We start from the raw sequence: 18,588 nt of genomic DNA, 5'->3' as shown, positions 1-18,588 counted from the left end.
TTTAATGGATCGTGCGATGCGGCAGGCTCGTGCCGCGCCGTGGTCCCACTCAGAAAGAGCCCGTGATAAGGTGCCTGCCACAAAGCTGATGGGCCGGGGTCAAAGAAGATGAGGGGCATGCACCGATTGGCACGGCGGCTCTTGGATATACGCCCAATCCCCTCTATGACGCTCTGCTTTGCATGTTCAAGCCTATGTGGATGTCAGCTAATGGAGCGGAGCAAAAGAGCCACGTCTTCGGTGCGTTTTGCCTCTGGCCACGCTTTCAATGCGGCTCTTTGATTTTTGGGGGATAAAGAGGAGACGCTGAGAGCGGGTGGCAGCAGGTCATGCTCTTCCACCGTCGGCGAGAAACCACCTCTACTGGGACTCCATAGTGAACTGAGCCGCAGAGTAAGTTATGGTGAGATATAAAGAGCATCTCCATTTACTGACTGGGTAGTTGTGATTCCTGTGGACGAGACGGCGCTCTGAAACATCATGATCGGCGGTCAACCCAAGGGCTCAAACACAGTTTCCAACACCAGAAAGCCAAGAGCAATGCCAATCAACGAATCCGGAAAGGTCGCAAAGAGCGAAGCTGGTGCAAACCAGAAACCTGGAAACACTGTCAGCAGGAACTTATACCAAAATATATCTGCCTCAGGTCAAGCGAATCAGATTAATGGATCGATTGGAGAGCACGTGGACGCGCAAAGGACGGACCTGAAAGCAACAGACAAGGCAAATCAGTTTAATGGTTCAATTAATGCATGTCCGGACGGTTTCTTCTATGACAGGAACAAGACAAAGGACTGAGGAGGCTTACCATTCTATTTTCCTTTGAGAATTGTCTACCTCTGGAGTTAGTTCATACTCGACCATGAAGTGCACATCACGGCCGGAATTTCATATATTCGAATCTATCGCGTATTAAGTGACAACGTCTTTGTAATGCAGATATGATGGCGAATTAGCAAAGACTGATGAACGTATGTAATCTGTGATACTCCCCTGCTCTCGAATCTCGTATTGTGCTCCACGCTTGCACCCATCCCCACTTCCCGCCAACCCTCCACAGGACGCCCCCTGCAGGGGGTCCTGGTTGGTGTGCCCACCATTACCACCTCAGCCGGACTCGTACGTATCTGGGTATCGTTGTCGGCTACCGTAAACAGTCGATTATGCAGAATCTTGGAATCGTAGATGTCGTCATGCGTGCTGTAACAGGCCGTGAAATGCGCCACATTCGGATCGATATATCCATGTAACCGAAGCACCCGGGAAACAATATTTTTTTTTCTTTTGACATTGTTTTCGTTGTACAACAACAACACCCGCAATGTCCCGCTCCGTCGGTTCCTTGTTCTTCATTAACGTCCCGTCGGACGGTATTTCCACCGCGACATTCGGATTTCTTCTCTTCCTCGACGTCGCCAGTATCCCACTGAAGCCATCGAGGGCTTTAGTTGGTGATACCTAGCCTCCGCCCGAACCCTCCTCCATCCTCCGTAAACCGCGCCTTCGTCCAAGGCAAACCTCGCGTTTCGTCGACCACTGTTCCAGGGAAGGAGGCGTTTCTCGCTCGTCGGAACTACGCAGACCACGACTATTACGTCGAAAAACAATGCTTGTCGGCGACAAAGGCGATCGAGGCGTGGTGGGGTATGAGCGAGCTACAAACGGTGATCCTCTGACAGGTAATTTAGAAAACTGGCAAGGGCAGCTGCGCCCCTCAAGATTGTCAAAGATAGGTCCGTCGAAGACGAGCGTGAGGAACCAAGCGACGAGGCCGTGACAAGTTTCGTGGAGCCAGTCCGGGCAGAAGAGCCCAAGGGGCAGGGGAGGACGAAGCAGAGATGGCAGTGCAGGCCGCCGTCGACGTGGATTAGGTGGTTGATGTCAGGTTTGTATATTGGTCTGAAGAGAGACCGTCAGTGAGCTGTGCAGCCGGGAGGAAGATGGGCGCTGAGAAAAGGTCGCTTGTCGGCAAAAGTTTCTGACTCACCCATTCACCTGGTTGGAATGTCCTTCCGCACGGATACAGCGCCACGTGTGACTCCTTTTGTTGGGTTGGTCCGATATTACCCTATGATTAGGACGAGCGTTGGGTGCACTACAGCCACGGGGAGGCATAGGTTCGCACGTAGCGACTGGGGTATACGACGAAGAGCAGGGAAAAATGCGACAGGCGGAAGGAGGGGGGACATGAAGAGATGAGGGGCTCCCGAAATATGATAAGTAGCAAAGGAGTCAACTCGCGCTAATGTTGCCGCCTAGTTGTTCAGTGCAGCTCTCCCATCCGTACCAGTCACCCGTAAACGTAGGTATATCCTCAGCTGCCTACCTGCTCCGCCACTCTTCACAGCCTTCGCGCGATGTTTTCGTGGACTGATTCTTATGCCAAAGAGCGAGGGCGTCTCAGGCGACCGGTGGCATACCCTGGTCAGTCATCACGCGCCGCGACTCTACAGCCTGGCCGCAGACCGGAGGGTTCTCATATCCTTGTTGCAATTCAGGCTGTTACGGAGGAAGAAAAGCCTTGATGTTGTCATGAAACACATAATCCAGAGATGGAGAGTGAGAAGTGGGGAGGCAGGCAGCGGACAAGCGGCACGGCTTCGCATTCAGTTTGTATGCGTTGCGCATCGCTAATCGCTTCAGCGCCAGCTCAGTAGCTGAACTGTTCTGCTCTGCATGAATTTCATGACCCCTTTAATCAATGAAGCCCCGGGTTTTGTTTTAGGTCAAACCGACAACTCGGCACTATTGGGCAAGTATGCCTCAAATGTGACGACATTTCTATTAGCAATTCGATTGAAAGAAAAGACTCTCTCCTGTTACTATGCAGCGCCTCGTCTTTCTCTTCAGATGCTACCTACAAGATCATTGTGTTTCTAATGGCCACCCTCTTGGCGCTTTACGTCAGCGAACTAGCGATCTAGCTGCAGCTACATTATGTAGCCTACATACAAACGGGGCACCTAGATCCGAGAACATCCGGCGAGAGCAATTTACGCATTTTCTTCACCAAGAAAAATACGTGCTTGTCACCGGAAATCTATAGTCATCAGTAACAAGATCATGATTGGGAGAAGAGGAGGGAAAATACCGGGAGCATATTTTGGTAGGCCCAAGAGGCTGGAATTCCCGCTCGTGACTCGGCGGCACAGCGGAAGGCTGTCGTGGCTTCTCGGCTTTCTTGGCTAGGCAGCTGAGGCGCAAGGCTTCTCCGTCGTGGCAGACAATGTGCAACCCAGTGGGAGATGATGTCAATATTTGGGCAGGGCTACAAGGCGGTGACCAGGCAGACTTGCTTGGGCTAGGTAATTGAAGCGTTGACGCAGGGTATTCCAAACAGAGCCGGCTGCCAGCCAAGCACAATGATATCATAGAGTAGGGATCCGCGCTCAACGTGCAGCAGCCTAGCATCCGGAGTGATATGACCGACACGGTCTCGCCCAGTGGCGGAGCAGTGGTGTCGAGCAGGCATGGAAAAGAAAGCATGTTTAATCGCTCTTTGCAAAGTATTACTCGAGACTAAAATAGATTGTGGTGACGTCAAGCTCCCTGATGCATGGTGGAGTGAGCAAGCGTGGAACAAAAATCATTTCATAGATTGTAGTTTACAACGTTGTCGTACAACGCATGTATGTGCAGCCACATCAGCATGGCAAGCTTCACTGCATGCTGACCAGTCGGCAGCTTATGCGGCGAAAGCCTCAAAGCTTTGCCAGCATTTCGGTGTAGCACATCTTCCTTTTAAAACATGCGCATACATCGCAGTGCATACATTCTTCTCCAACAGCAGTAACTAGCGTTAAACTGAGGTCTGTCACCTTAACCTATGATTCGATACGAAAACTAAGTTAGTCCAATCAAAATGACTGTTGTCATTCGTTGCAAACTCCGGCCGCTGAGGGATGTAGATAGGCTAAGATCGCGCATACACTACAACCAATGAAGCATGCCTGCTTAGTCACATTCTTTGTGGAATACTGTGATGCAGGATCCCTGTCATTTGTATGAATTAATGGTTCATCGAAGCGTATGACATCACCCGATGTTTCCATTAATTCAGTGAAATCCTTTTCATGCAGCCGTTCGCTTCACGTTGTATTATCTCTTTTATCCTTTCATTATGCACAGTCTATGAGGAATACACTCAAGCTCTCACAAGTTTCTACTCTCTTTTCTGCATCGACTTGAAAGAAGCGCATGGTTACTTCTAAAATTAGATGTCATGGCGATTTGGATAGGCTCCCCGTCACGGCGGCTGAACTGTCCCGTCACCTAGCCTTCTTTCTCCACACACAACAGATCCGAGACACCTCATGGCTATGTGGACATTCTACAAAGCTTGTGATGACTGCAAACAGGCCTGGTAAGTTTGCCCTGAAGGCTGTTTGGCGTCATACAACCCTGTCTGATGAACGCAAGATCCCAGTCCACGCCGACATGTTACCTCTGCAGCTCTTGTTAGATTAAGCACTCTCTTCTAATTACATCTCTATACCACGTAGTGAGGATAACATGCTTGCAGAACTCTACATAAACACTGCTTCAGCCGCGTATGTAACGGAAAACGCGACATTCTTACAGCATTGACAGTAAGTGCACAGCATATGCTAAATAAAGGGCCATACATCGTCCAATAAGCCAAAATCACAAAGTTAGCCACCTATTTGTGGCCTAGTCCCCTTCATTCGTAGAACAATGAAGCTTCCCATGGTCGCACGTCGATAAACATGTAGGTTGGGGGAGGGTTTGCTATCAGTCCGCTCTGTGACTTCTCTGGTGCCTGATGAGCGCAGAATTCCCAGAGCGGCTGTGCTATTGCTTACTCTGCCACACAGCCATAATCTTGAGCCGAGTAGCACAGTCCGGAGCTCTCGAAAGTCTATAAAGCCTTCGCCATGGCCACTCGTACCTGGAGGAATTGCTTTTATTTGTCCGTTTGTTAGCCCTTTTAATCCTTGCCATCCTCTTAGCGGATCAGTCCCAACTGCGTCATGGAAACTCCTAGTCCCGAGCGATCTGATGGGGCGAGTTTGACGCAAAATCAGAGGCTACACAGCGGCGCTCAAGCAAACGATTAACCAAGACAGGTTAACAGCGACAACCAGGAGCACAGTAAGAACTATTGTGGACTAATGTTGTAAATCACAAGGAGGCTTAAGCTAACCGCTGCCCTTCGACACTCACCAGGGAGATGCTTCATGTGCAAATAATCAACAAGTACATTTCTTACGGCGATGCATCCGGCCGCCTGAGCACCGACGGTGGTGCAGACAACTCACCGAGCTCTGCTAGTGAGCTTTGCATTGGCCTTATCATCGCTTCGTTGCTACCCGTATACTTTGTAAGCATCGCTCGTCATCAGTGATCTGCACATGTGATTCCGCTCTCGCCCACCACCCCGCCTAGGGAGTTAAGCGCAAGCGATGAGGGGTATAATCAATAAAGGAAAAGCTTGCCCGTCTTGAGCACCTGATGTGCTGTCCATTTTAAGCCGCACACAGCGGATGCTACGCTTCCGAAAAATTAAAGCATTTATCATTGGGGGAGGCTGCATCGAGCGATTATTTCCTTGAATATACTCCCAAATCACATCATGTAGTCACGTAATCCAGTTTCGTATGTTGCACTAGAGTCGAATCAAGTTGGTCAGCGTCCAAGTCAATCCAAAGTCGCAATTTGGGAGACAGAGGGTGAGGTCACGGGCTTTTTACTATGGCACGAACATTGTCTGCCAGGAATATAATTAACCACTCACACGGGTAGCGAGTTATGATATCTGCATGTGTCCTCATACGTTTAAACTCGCATATATTCCCGGCTTATTTTCTTCAACCCCCCCACGAAGGAGCGTGGCGTCTTTCGTGGTACATAGGGGGGTTTGAATTCTTGCTGACCCACTGTGGCGTCGCATGACCCGAAAAGAGTCAAATGGCATATGCTAGGCTAGGCTAATCCAGCTCACCGATAGGGAACCGGGCGAGAGCCTTGCCCTCCACCCGAAATCCTTTGACACCAGCTCGGGAAAGCCATTGCAAACAAAAATAAGACCGCTGTCGGATTTGTTTCCATTTAGCTTACATCTTGCGCGATTTTCGGTAGAGTTGTACAGGCGCGCTGTGCCTCTTTCTTCACGAGCCTGCTGCTGCTTGAAAGTAGGCGCGTGGCCGAGTCAGACTTAAGTGTTGTACGGTTTTCAATAGGCGTTAGCCACAACGGCTGACATCTGTCCGTGGCCTGGCCTTCTGCCGGTTTGAACGGAATGGTGAAACACTCGAATGGCTGTGCAAACATGCAGCCAATCCTCCTACAGTTTCCAGCGGCCTCCTGTTATGGGGGGATTCCGGCGTGCCTAACATGTACCGATGGGGCTCAAAAGCGCCGGAGCTGGTTGGGAAAGGCCTGCTACGACGAGGCAGACAACAGGTCTGGATGGGTCCGGATTCTGATCAAACTCCTGATGGTTGCATGGTCAGCCAGATGATCATGGGTGGGCAGGGAGGTCGGAAAGGTGGTTGTGACAATTCCGCCCTGGGGGCGGCGCGTTTCGCGTCAGGCAACGGCGCGGGCTAAACTCAGAAGTTTGGAACGGGCTATGCTTCCATGTGGCTTTGACAGTATTGCGTACGCTGTCGCACTCACCGCTCTGCATCACGTACGGAAATCCAGGAACTGTTGACATCCTACATAAATCCGCTCCTTCGCCACACATGCAATGCAGGAAGGAGTTGATCCTATTCGGCGTCAGCCTTGCCCAACCTTACTCTTCTCTTCGTCGATAGGTTCTTCCTTTCTACTGGATACCCTAAGCCCGTCCATGTTCAATATGGCACAGAACCAAAGGACACACAGCAGCGCTCAAGCAAAAGACAACGCGGCCCAGGTCAACGGTGACTTTACATGCAGGTAAGCGTTGCAGTTTGGATGAACACCAATAAATTGGTAAAGAGGCTTGAGCTAAGCGTTGTCCTTTTCTCTTCTTAGGGATATGCTTCACCCAGAAGTCCATTTCCACATGGACTGCAGGGGCTCTTGCGACAGATCCCGCAGCTCCAGCTTCGACGATCGATCACGTATATCCATGCAGAAAGATTTGGAAAACCAACCGGGCCCCGCTCCCGCAGCCGCGCCCGAGCCTGCGCAAGGCCGGGAGCAGGGCTCCGCACAACCAATCTCTGGCACGCCGCGGCGGTCGCTGACCATATCCAGCATCAAGAGCTGTTGCTGCAAGCACCGTTGGCGCTTAGCCCTTGTTCTTGGATTACTGCTTATCGGAATCATACTGGCTATCGTTTTGCCGCTGTGTCGCACCTTAGAAATCAGGCTGAAGCGCGATGTGGCGGAAGCGACGGCAACGGCCGTGGCGGATTAGAAGAGCTGGGCCCCGCCTACGTCGACGATCGTACCCCTCCCGTCTTCGACTCTGCCACCCGAAGCATCTCGGTACCCCGCTTTCAGCTGATCAGATCACGGATTACTCTTTGCGCAGCCGAACGTCTAGTATCTTGGGCAGAAGTGAGCTTTCGGGGAATGCAGAGCAGACATAAGTGGAACCTATATGAGTAGACGGCAGGGTACTTATTTCCTAGTTCAACACTCAGATTCATGCCATTGCTTTTCATTTATGGAGGAACCGTTTTTTTTTTTTTTTTTGCACTACTGGGGGCGGAAGGGAAGTGCTATGGATAACGGGCGTGGAAATGACTGTACATACCCATCGTCTTTCACTTACGTTTTCTTCGAAGACCACGTAAGCTCAGTTGTACATATCGCTTTGGTTAGTCGTTTTCTATTCCCTGACATCAGGACAATCAACGTTAAGGACATGGTAGAGTGATACAAAATGAAGTTACGCAATTTCCACAGAAGCAAGGGTGTTCAATAAGACGTCTCGCCTACAGGATCAATTTACCGCAGCTTGCTATTCGGCTAAGAATGGTGGAAAAGATGAATGCGTTTCAGAGGTTGTTGGCCCTCAGATATCACTTCTTCTCGGTCCCCCCATTCTCCTTTCGAAAGAAATTGTCGTTAGTGAGATCCCCATTGATCTGCTGGCTTCGGCCTGTCGCATCATTGCGCTTCCAGTTTCCTCCTTGTTGAGAATTATTTGGCTGTGGACCGTAATTTCCATTTAACTGCTGTGCATCCTCTTTAGCAGTGTTGCCTTCGTGGACCCGGACGGTGTCGGTGTTTTGTCTGGGGCCCTGATTGATAGAGGCACGGGGTGTGTCCGTACTGGAAGGAGCACCTGAAGGCACCCCATTTGGACTTCCCGTGTGGACAACTGGTCGTGACATGTTCGCCGTAATCTCGGATTGCTCCATGCCTTGCATAGGCGTGTCTTCGGGAGGCAAACCCATTGACTTGAAATTAGTTTGCGCGCACAGTACCGCAGAGAGAGACTCACAAGTTCCACTTGAGGGTATGTCCTGTAGCTCCAGTCAGGTGAAATTTTGTGCTACTGCTGAAAGTCATTGACCTCTTGATGAAGGGCGGTATTTATCTTCGCTGAATTTTAAAGAGCCGCATCACGAGATGAAGACAAAGAGGCGCATCAATCCAATCACCGTGCCAACAGAAGAGCAGACAATCCTTTAAATTTGCAGGCTGGATGATGCAGCCATCGCAGCCACGCGGCAGATTTCTAGTAGCTGTCTTTCCGAGGAATCAAGCTGCAGTACAACCCGCTGGGGCCGGAGCCTATGATGATGGGTGTTCGTTTGAGCCACGGCATGATACATCCTTGAATATGGCTGCCGCCATGCATGGGATGAGCTGGCAGATATGATTGAACTCTCTGATCATATGCTTGAAGATATCAGTGATTGGATTTCCAGGTGAACACCGAGGGAAAGTGGACGCGCAGATGCAACGAAGTCACGCGGCATTACCAACCCAGTCGAAGGCTTGATGCTGGTGATAAGGTAAATGTGGGGTTGTGATGAGGGGACAGCGGGTAGGGTTGTCGGAGCATGCAGCATGTGTGAGGAAGGAGGCTCTGGTGTATGTACACTACAACCCGAACAAACCTGCACACGATCGCGCGTTGCATGCACGCAATCTCGGACTTCCCGATTTGATTCGCTACTTACATGCCTTGTTCTGCCTGCATATCCAGGCAACGGGTTCGCTGCCTGAAAGGCGCTCTTCCAATCAGAACCCTTGTTTGGCAAGCAGCCACTTTGCCAAGCGTCAGCATGACCAAGCCAGCGGGTTTATCAGCGCCGCCAATGGACAGCAAACTCGGGCTGACTGAGCGGTCGCATCGGTCACGACGCATTTTCTTTGTTTTTCCCCTCTTTCTCGTCTGCATTTTCTTTTGCCGTTCACTGAAGCTCGTCGGCGGGCAACCACTTCCACATTTGTTGGGGCTCTGGGAAGCGTCCAGGGTCTGAGCTGAAAGATGTGGGCCTGAGGCGTGTACGACGCTTGTGCGACCATTTGAGGGAACGGAGAGAATGCGCGCGCGAATGCGATGGAACGTCTCACGCCAGCGCCCTTTGCCACTCCAGCCTCCGCCCCTTTCCGCACATCCACCTCACGGCGGGCTTGTTGGCGCCATCCCTCAGCCTTGCTTGAGTGAGAACACGGCGCACGCTTTTCTTGAAGGCACGGGGCTATGTCAGGCCTTGAGGTCGTGGGGGCTATTGCCAGCATTTCGCAGCTCGCTCAGTATACCGGAAAGCTGATCATCTGTCTGAGAGACCTATCCGAAAATGTTCAACGGTCGTCCGAGCACTTCAGAAACTATAAACAACGCGCCGAAGACCTACAGCAAATTGTACGCCTCCTGGAAGAAAACAAGGGACTCGCATCCAACAAGCTGGAACGCCCAATCGACGCACTTCTTCAAACCATCGCGGCGATCATGAAGACACTAAAGAAGAAGTTTGTGGATCCATCCAACCCCTCGAAGCGATGGAAGAACTGGGCTAAAGGGGCCAAAATTCCGCAAGCGGAATCCTTCATCTCAGAGAAATTTAATGATTTGGAGCGTTACAAAAGCACCCTTGCACTCGCACTCTTGGAGAACCTTGGGGGTTATGTCCAACGGATCGATGCAAAAGTCGAAAGCATGCCTGATATTCAAAGGCAAATACAGAAAATTGACAGCACTCTCCGGGCTTGCCTCAGGCTTCCTGCGGACGAGGGCAGAAGATCCCTAAACTACGCTGCCCAGCCTCTCATGGCGCATACTCAATCGGATCAGGCTTCAAACTATGTAAGTGGCATCCTAAAATAACCGGTCTATCTTTGCCGATGATCCTGCTGACCAGATCAGCGATGTGTAGGCAGGGAACCTTATTCCGCTGACGACGAGCCGAGACCAACCCTGTTAAGCGCACGTTCGACAGGTTCCGAGACCCTGGTATCCGATCACCGCTCGGTATTTGACAATGGATTCGGCGACCATTCGCAATATCTCAGACATCCTGAGTACAGATCAGCTGGAAACCGCACCTATACGGAAAACATGGTATCAGAGGAGGCGCTCCAAGTAAATGGTAATGTCGGGACTAGGGAACTCACCGAGCATGGTTATGCCTACTCGCACTGGAGCAATAACAGAGCTACCGGGAAAAGTCGGCAAGTCAACGGAGACCTATTCGACGCATCTGCATTCTTTTCCAGGCAGTAATAATCTTGCATCAAAAGTCTTTCTACGGTTAGCATCTGATATGGCGTTTGGTGGGGTGAAATTTTGGTACATATTATTTTATTCAATTTCGCATGTTTTAGGCTGTTTCGGTTTACCTGTTAGCATCGCCAGCTTGAATATATCTGCCGTAGTTTGTGAACACGAGTCAGAAACTGATCGAGAATGTCTTCTTACCATTTACTAGTTCAGTATTCATGATCGTAAATGTATGTGCATGACTCATGCCCATGGGTATTGTAGATGCATTCCTCACTGGAGTTCCAGTCATGGTGCTCGATTTTGCGTTTTGTATTAATTACCAGCCCCTTTGAATCAAATAGATTGTGCAGTGCAGGACTCTGTATTAGCCATCTGCCTAAGGCTGTAGTGAGCTTATAAGATAAGAGCCTCCCGCCTTTCGCAAATGCGAGTACGCCTTGCGGCCTTTGCTACGCAGGGCTGTGCAGAGAAAAACCAAGACTCCCGTCACCCTAGAAGCAGCCTTGAAAAAGCCTGAGACACTCCGCAGAGGCCGTCTCTACAGTTTTCCCATGATTCTTGCCCAACTATGGCATATGACCGCGCCTCTTCGTGGCTCCGCCCAGCTCCGGTCTCATACACATCCCTGCTACCCAGCAAATCTGGGACTGGCAATTTGCTACGCAGAGTGCCAACTCGATCTCCGGTGAGCTTTGGCATGAGTAATTAATTCATTAATGATGTAACTTCATCGTCCCTCAGCAGAAGTGACTTTGTTGTAATTATCAACGTGGCTGTGCTCAAATTCACTGGCAAATAGGTGCATGTCGCCCTTCGTATCCGGTGGTCAGCCCATCCCTGTACAATGAGCAAGGCAGAGGTTCACTCTCGCGGCTCGCCTAAACAATCTTTCAGATTTCAAGCCTGCTCTACGCCCACTCATCGATTGTGTTACACTGGCCCTTTTACCTGGCTCTATGAAAACCGCATTTTTTCAGTCCTGCGATCCTATTGAGCTAAATGTCCGCTCTTGATGGCCAACAACATGAAGCAGTCGACAATGAGGCACACGAGCAGGCTATCCAAGTGAACGGTAATGTCTATAACAGGTCCGACAGCCTCACCATTTTTTATTTGTAGTCTCTTACACGATTTCACAGGGTCGCACCAGTACTGAGGCCAATCTTGCTGCAGTTCAACTACTACCTTCACCCAACCCAAGTTCTTCCGGTGGCCGACGAACCGGTAGAACATGGCACAACGAGGAGAATATGGTCTCGGCTCCAAGCGTGTCCATATAGACGTGCTTTTTGGGTTTTCGCTGTCATGTTTGGAGTATCAATCACGACCATCTTCTGGATCGTGTATAAACCCATACTTCCGAACATGGCGCTTTTCCGAAGGAGATCTTCCGGCTTTCTGATGAGTTTGATGGGCTCAATGCTCTCTAGGCGGTCATGGTGGACATGCATCACAGGGAAGTCGTTATAGTGGGCCAAGGACATGATCCACATTCACTGGGGTCTTTGTTGCTCCGAGAACATCCCGGATACTACCAGTTGCACTGTAACAAACTCGTACAATAGAGTCACCATTAGAAGATCTTTTTGATTTTTTCTCTAGTTCGTAATCGTCCTACTCAACATATCCCCTTTTCCTTCTCCATGCCACCTGGTGTTTCGAGTTATGCACAACCTCGGTTCCTCGGTGAATCGTAGAATAAGTAGGTTTCGAAAGAGAGAATTTACTGAAGAGTAAAGCTGATATTCAATCTTCCACAAAGTCAAGGCCATCACTCTTATTGAGTAGGCTCATCGTGTGAATCGTGGTCGGCACGCTATGTGTGTCATTCGCCTTTGCGCGCTTTCTTTGTTGCAGGTTTAGACGTTTCTTCTTTCGATTCAGGGACCGGACTGCTGGCTGAAAAAGCTTGTTTGGCTCTTAAGCCAAAAATATCTTTTCCCTTGAGGATAATGGTACCGGTATTTATCTGCCAGGCATCTTCAGAAGATTCGTTCTCTCGGACGGCCGCATTGATAGGCATAGTGTGTTGCGTGTCACTACTATGCCCAGCGTTGAGCTGTGTCGACTTCCCCGAAGCTTTGTTTTTTTCGACCTTGTATTCATCCGCTTCACGTTTACTGAAAGAAATGGACGAAAATTCGCTTTCGAATCCGTGCTCCTGGAGGGGGTTATCTACCCCGCCACCCGGGACCTCCTGGCGGTGGCTGGTGTCGGTTGGGCGTGGATATCCTGCAGAGTCACCTTTGTGGGTGTCTGTGACGTCTTCAGTATCTCGAGACTGAAGTGATTGGTGTGATTCATCTGTATCTTGACTTGGTTGTCTCGTCCTCTTAAGCTGGTTTAGTGGACGATGTGCAATTTGCTTCCCTTTATCGGCGCTGTCTTCCCGATGAAGGTCTGTTGAAGATGTGGATTGTTCTTTAATGGTCGAGACGGCTTTACCTCTTCTCGGCATCTTGAAAATGACGCTCTATTCGATTCTCGAGTATTGTTCGCCGTGAGTTTTTCAAGTTCCAACTTTTCAGCTGTGGCAGATTGGCTGCTCTTTATCATGACTCCAATGCAGTCTTTCGCCGGCCGGCAACACCATCACAGCATGCAGCTTATCAGCATTCCTCACCAAGTCTAGGGTCATAGCCATTCTACCAATTGGAGAAAGATAATTCGGGCGTTCGCTGTTTTGAGAGTGTTGCGCGAGAATGCTTGTGCGTGATACCGTTCCACCGCGTTTCTCACCTCGGTCGGAATTGCCATATTTTGTGCCGGGTAGGATGCCTCAGCCGCCGACCAATATGCAGATACAAGGGAATCTGGCCTGTTGCAGTTGAGATATGCGCCGAGAAAAACACATCACAAGGCTGAAGCCCAGCCCCGCACGGTGCAAATCGCGTGTGTAGCCGCTGGCCCGTTCCATCCCGCTGCAGGTGCAGGCGCCTTGATTTACCTCGATCGTAAGGGCATGAGTGTGATATTTGGCTACATTGGAACCAGCGCAGCGCTGCTCCGCCTCCTTTTGTTCTGGGCTCCCCGCATCCCAAGTGCCTCCTCTTCCAATGGAAGGTGACACAGCCTCGCGCTTAGCCGTGCAAGCCTCACCTTCGGTACTCCACACATCCAGCACGGCATACATGGCATCACCTAAGCGGGTGTTCTATCTTGACCATAACAAGAGCATGCGTGGCTGAGAAAAATGCCCTGCAAGGGAGTATTCCCATATCCATCGTGGCGTCGCCTCGCACCTGATTTCACTTGCTATGTACCTTTCCCTTCAACACCCATAATATGTCCGGTCTTGAGGCAATCGGTGCTATTGCTAGCGTCTCGCAGCTTGTTCAATATACAGCGACCCTCATCTCCAAACTCCACGCTCTATACCGCAATGTTGAACAATCCGGAAAACGCTGCAAGCTGTATCGGGAACAGATCGATGAACTCTTGAAGATAGCGGGCCTCGTAGATTCATTAAAAGAAGTACTACGCTCCGAAGTTGTTACGACCCACGTCCAAGCCCTTTTGAGGACTATCGAGAATATTGACAAAGAGCTGAGACAAGGATGCGCCGGAGATATTTCAAGAAGATGGAAAAGATGCCTGGAAGCCGTGCGGTGGGGCAAGGCAGAAGAGGCCATCCTGAGGGGCTTCGAGGATCTGGAAAGAGACAAGAGCTGCCTTGCCCTATCTATTCTGGCAACTTACGGTACCCTTATAAGCAGAATCGACAGGAATGTCGGAGATGGCCTTCCCCAACTACAAGAGCAAGTCGAAAAGATTGAACGGACATTAAGCAACTGCTCCATCTCTGTGAAAGAGGAAGAGAGAACCCAAGAAGTTTCCAGATTTCTCAACAAGAGTGCTTGCCCTCATCAGATCCGCCTCAAAATGCACAAGGCTGACGGATACAACAAGGAAGTACGTACTGATGCTCTCTACACTCCTCTTAAATGTGACAAGCCTTTAATGGTTACTGACGAGATCCAAAGGTTGCAATCCGAGGTCCGCGAGATGTGCAGCCGATGCCGCAGACCGAGAACTGCAACGGACATGAACCTTCTGAGACGGAGAGCGCCGACGGACGTTTCGACAACATGTCCGAATCACGCTTCGCCATGAAGCCGCGCAGTCCCGCAAGGAGCGACAGCGGATACGAAAGCATTCCGGAGACCACTATTGCCGACGAGTCTCCTCCATCAAATCGGTCATGGTCGGGGAACACGGCTTCTGAGGGGGCCATGCAGATAAACGGGAACGTTGGCAAAACAGACGCCATCGACTCAGCCCTGGTCAACTGCCACTGGAGTCAGAACGAGGCGAAGGGTCGGAGCAAGCAGGTCAACGGAGAGATCTTGGATGCCAAATTTGCTGCCATTTTCTTCTGTCAGACCCCTTCAGCTGCTTAGCTTACTGTTGGAACGCTGTCTTAACATCTCAGAGCCCCACAAACGCTTTATGGAAACTTTCCCGACATACGTTCTCTACTCTCCTTACCGTACTGGTGGGATTTTGGCTGCGTTCATTATACATAAATCCTAGCAATATCACAGTACACGCTGAACTGAGCCTCCTGGTATCTTGATAGCAGCTGCTGCAAAGCGCTTCGCCTCAGCCTTGCCCTCCTCTGTGCTCGCAGTCTGACCACCCCCTCTGCCAAACGTGGCACCAGCCGGATCAGAAGACCACTGCGAGGCTGACAACGGGGCGCAAGGCAACTGACGGGATACGCGAGGCAGCAACGTCCCCACTCTTGTGTGAAATGAGCGGGCAAAGATATGCATGCAGCAGCAGCAACGGGCGCATATGCGAGAAAAAGAGGCTGTGAGGGGAGTGGTGGGAGCACGAACATCAGCCGGGGGAGCTGAGCCGATGCGGCGAAGCAAAAGCCCCCAATCCGTGTGTAACCGCCCGCACCACCCCGGCCTTTTCGTCAGTCAGCCACGCGCCCGCCACGACGCCGGCTCGCGTGCGGGACGGGGCAGTGATGTGCAAGCGAGGATGGTGCGCGCAACGATGGCTCGGACCGGCGGAGATCGCATCATCGCCGATTGCGAGGGAGCAGCCAATTGAAAAGAAGCCGCCAGTCTTGAGCCGCACGGCTGAGATTCTTCGTGCTTTCCGGGACGCGCTGCTTCACTCGCGCTTTATGCACTTATGCGCATCTTCGATTTTTCTTCTGGGGCGTGCACTGTCTTTTGAAGATCATGCTTGAGGACCTTTTGAATCGTTTGTTCCACTTTCACTTTGCAGTGCTTCATTCAGCCTTTCGTATGGACCAATAAACACACTTCAATAGATAGTAGTAAGATGACACCTAATCACTGGTCTGAGAAACCGAGTACGACAGACCATTCAACCACTACGCTGGGTCTCAGCTTACACAAGGGCAAGTGTTCTGTTTTTCAGGGGAGGCTGAATGGAATATAAAACATGGCATGCCTCCCAGCACTTTCAACTTTGCGATATCGAACTTTCAACATTACAGCAACAAAATTTCAAAATAAGAACTTGAACATGGAAATAAGCGCACGTAGCATTCATCAATGAGAGAGAATTAAGCAACCCGAAGAATAACACTGGCATCTGATCAGATGAACTTCAAAATCCTCTGGTGTCATCTGTCTATTGTGTGCCCCCTTCGCATTATAAGAGAAATAGAAAAGAATATATGTACTTAGTCTATACAAATGTTACGGTGGAGTAGAAATGTATTCAAGCCGCAGTCACAGTGTCAATCATCACGCTCGCCGGGGTCACACCGAGCCTCGTTGACATCTCCGCCGTCTTTGTTGCGTCCGTAATCTTCGGAGTCCTACACCTGGACACCAGCTTGCTTCCTTCTGTTCTGGATCTGCACTCCAGACCGGGCGCACACCTTCCATCCTCCTTACAAGTCCAGCCCTCCAGACACGCAGCGGTGCAACACTTTCCCTCAGGCCAGCATGGCACAGTCATTGTCTTCTCAGCGATGCAGACTGACTGCGCATCGCACACGTCGTTCGGACAGACCGTCTTGCCGTGCCGTGTACATGTCGAGAAGGCATCATCCCAGTAGAGAACTGTCGTGTTCGCGCGCGCGTTCTCAACGGCATGGTACACGGGTGGTGTAATCGACGCCGCCAAGATCGCGAGGACGAGGAAGACTGCACCGATGGTGGTGTATGGCTGGTGTTTGAGGAACCAGGGCTTGAGGCGCCGGCGCCAGAGATTGATAAACGGCCGAGCTGTGGTTCTCAGGGAGCAGAAAATGATGTTGTACGTGCGCGAGTGATCGTGATAATCGCTAGTCCTTTTAGCTCACAGTTCATTCCATAAGACGTGCGTTGGATGCTGACCCGTTTTGCTGCCTTGAGCTCCCGTAGGCTGAATTATCAGACCATTGCCTTTCCTGAGAAGCCTGAGGCCTCGATTCGAGGGGTGTATCCATGTTTTCCTGGCGGAGATTCAGATACAGTGACTGCAACAAGAGGAATGGATTTACACAAGATGTAGGAGAACAGATAAGGATGTATTCTGATGATGGAAGTTCAAAGATATAGAATACCGTTATATACTTCACCTGCTGTCGAAGGAACACAGCTCATTCATCTGATCACGCGCCCATTATAGCCGCCAGGATCTGGTGTGGTGGGTCGAACCTTGACCTTGACCCTTCTGCTGGATCCTGGCGTTGGTTATCTTGATTGAAAGAAGGAATATGCAAGTGCATTGAATTGGAAACTGAACATCAATGCATCGTGAACAACACGTAAACCTTTAGTGACACCGGGCTCCGATCATTTCACTGCAACTGCAAAGGCTCAGAAACTCCCAATCATTAATAATGCTAAGCGGGAGATGGGCCCAAGGGTTATGTCGTCAACTATAGCCAAGGAGAATAAATAGTACACTATTCAGCTCAGATGTTCCGTTCTCGCCCCACAGTGAATAGATAGGAATAGTACGATCTCGCAAGTTGCCGTTCGGAAGGAATAAGGCAATTAGGCCATCTACAAAAAGTAGAAGATCTATTATTTCGGGAAAGGACCATCAGTGTGTTTGCCGTAAAGAGATGAGACGTAGATCTGATCTCGCAGCGCGGCCTGGATGCAGGCAAATAAGCGAATTGCTTTTTTCCTACCCTTGCATGCACAGTCGTCACGCAAAGGATGTGAACGAATTACGGGAATAAGTACTTACCGAGAGCCATCGCCTAAATAACAATAAAAGTCATAACTGGATTTTTCTTCAAGCTACAAGAATGGGGATGAACTGAAAGTGTCGGATTACAGCCACAGCTGGGCAACCCGCTGCAAACCTGCTGCCTTCGAATCGGAATGCGACGGTAGTTAGCACAGCCTCAAAACTAACTTTGACTACCGGTGTATCACCGGTTATTTTGCCCTGCAGGAGTTCGTACTGAGAAGAAGTGTGGATGCGCGGCGGCCAGAAGCGTCTGGCAAAAATAGTCAGCCTGGCGTGTGTTGCCTGATTCTCTGCCATCGGGCCAAGAAAAATTGTCTCGCCGACTGTTCCTTCAAGCTTCTTTCAGCCAGCCTCATGCTGGCAAGCGCATTCTTCAGGCGGGTAGGGGTTGACGGCCGACTGGTCACCAGCTTCACCATTCCTTCCGCCATGGCACGCCTGTGGCGCATGGGGCAGCTGCGGAGCGGAGGCTCGGTGGTTCGTGAAGAAATCCCAATGCATTGGTTGACCTTTTCCCTTTTTGTAAAGTATGGGAATCACTAAAAATGGCGCGAGCCTTAAGCGGTAATCCCAATCGCGATCACACAACTGTGAGCAAAGGATTACGAAACGAACCTTTGAGCTTTATCGCCGTAGCCGCAGTCAGTTTCAAAATAATACCCTCACAGATTGCCAGGAGACACAGACGCTTCAACCACATGCCGACAAATCAAGAGCCATTTCCAAATTTCGGGCCACTCCATACTCTTCCTATACTTCAAACGTACTGGGAG

At 50.5% G+C, this 18,588-nt stretch overlaps 1 protein-coding gene across 1 annotated transcript; it reads left to right on the top strand.

Annotated features, from left to right (window-relative positions):
• Nucleotides 1-13,921: 13,921 nt before the first annotated feature.
• On the top strand, nucleotides 13,922-15,036 carry LTHEOB_6084 (uncharacterized protein; the record flags this gene model as incomplete). The annotated part of the gene is made up of 2 exons (XM_035515301.1): nucleotides 13,922-14,548; nucleotides 14,620-15,036. The coding sequence occupies 2 exons, from the start codon at nucleotides 13,922-13,924 to the stop codon at nucleotides 15,034-15,036; spliced, it is 1,044 nt and encodes a 347-aa protein (XP_035373215.1).
• Between the last annotated feature and the right edge of the window lie 3,552 nt (nucleotides 15,037-18,588).

The sequence above is a fragment of the Lasiodiplodia theobromae genome, assembly GCF_012971845.1.
Source record: "Lasiodiplodia theobromae strain AM2As chromosome Unknown scaffold_17, whole genome shotgun sequence".
NCBI classification, from domain to species: domain Eukaryota; kingdom Fungi; phylum Ascomycota; class Dothideomycetes; order Botryosphaeriales; family Botryosphaeriaceae; genus Lasiodiplodia; species Lasiodiplodia theobromae.
This window is presented reverse-complemented; position numbering and strand designations above follow the sequence as displayed.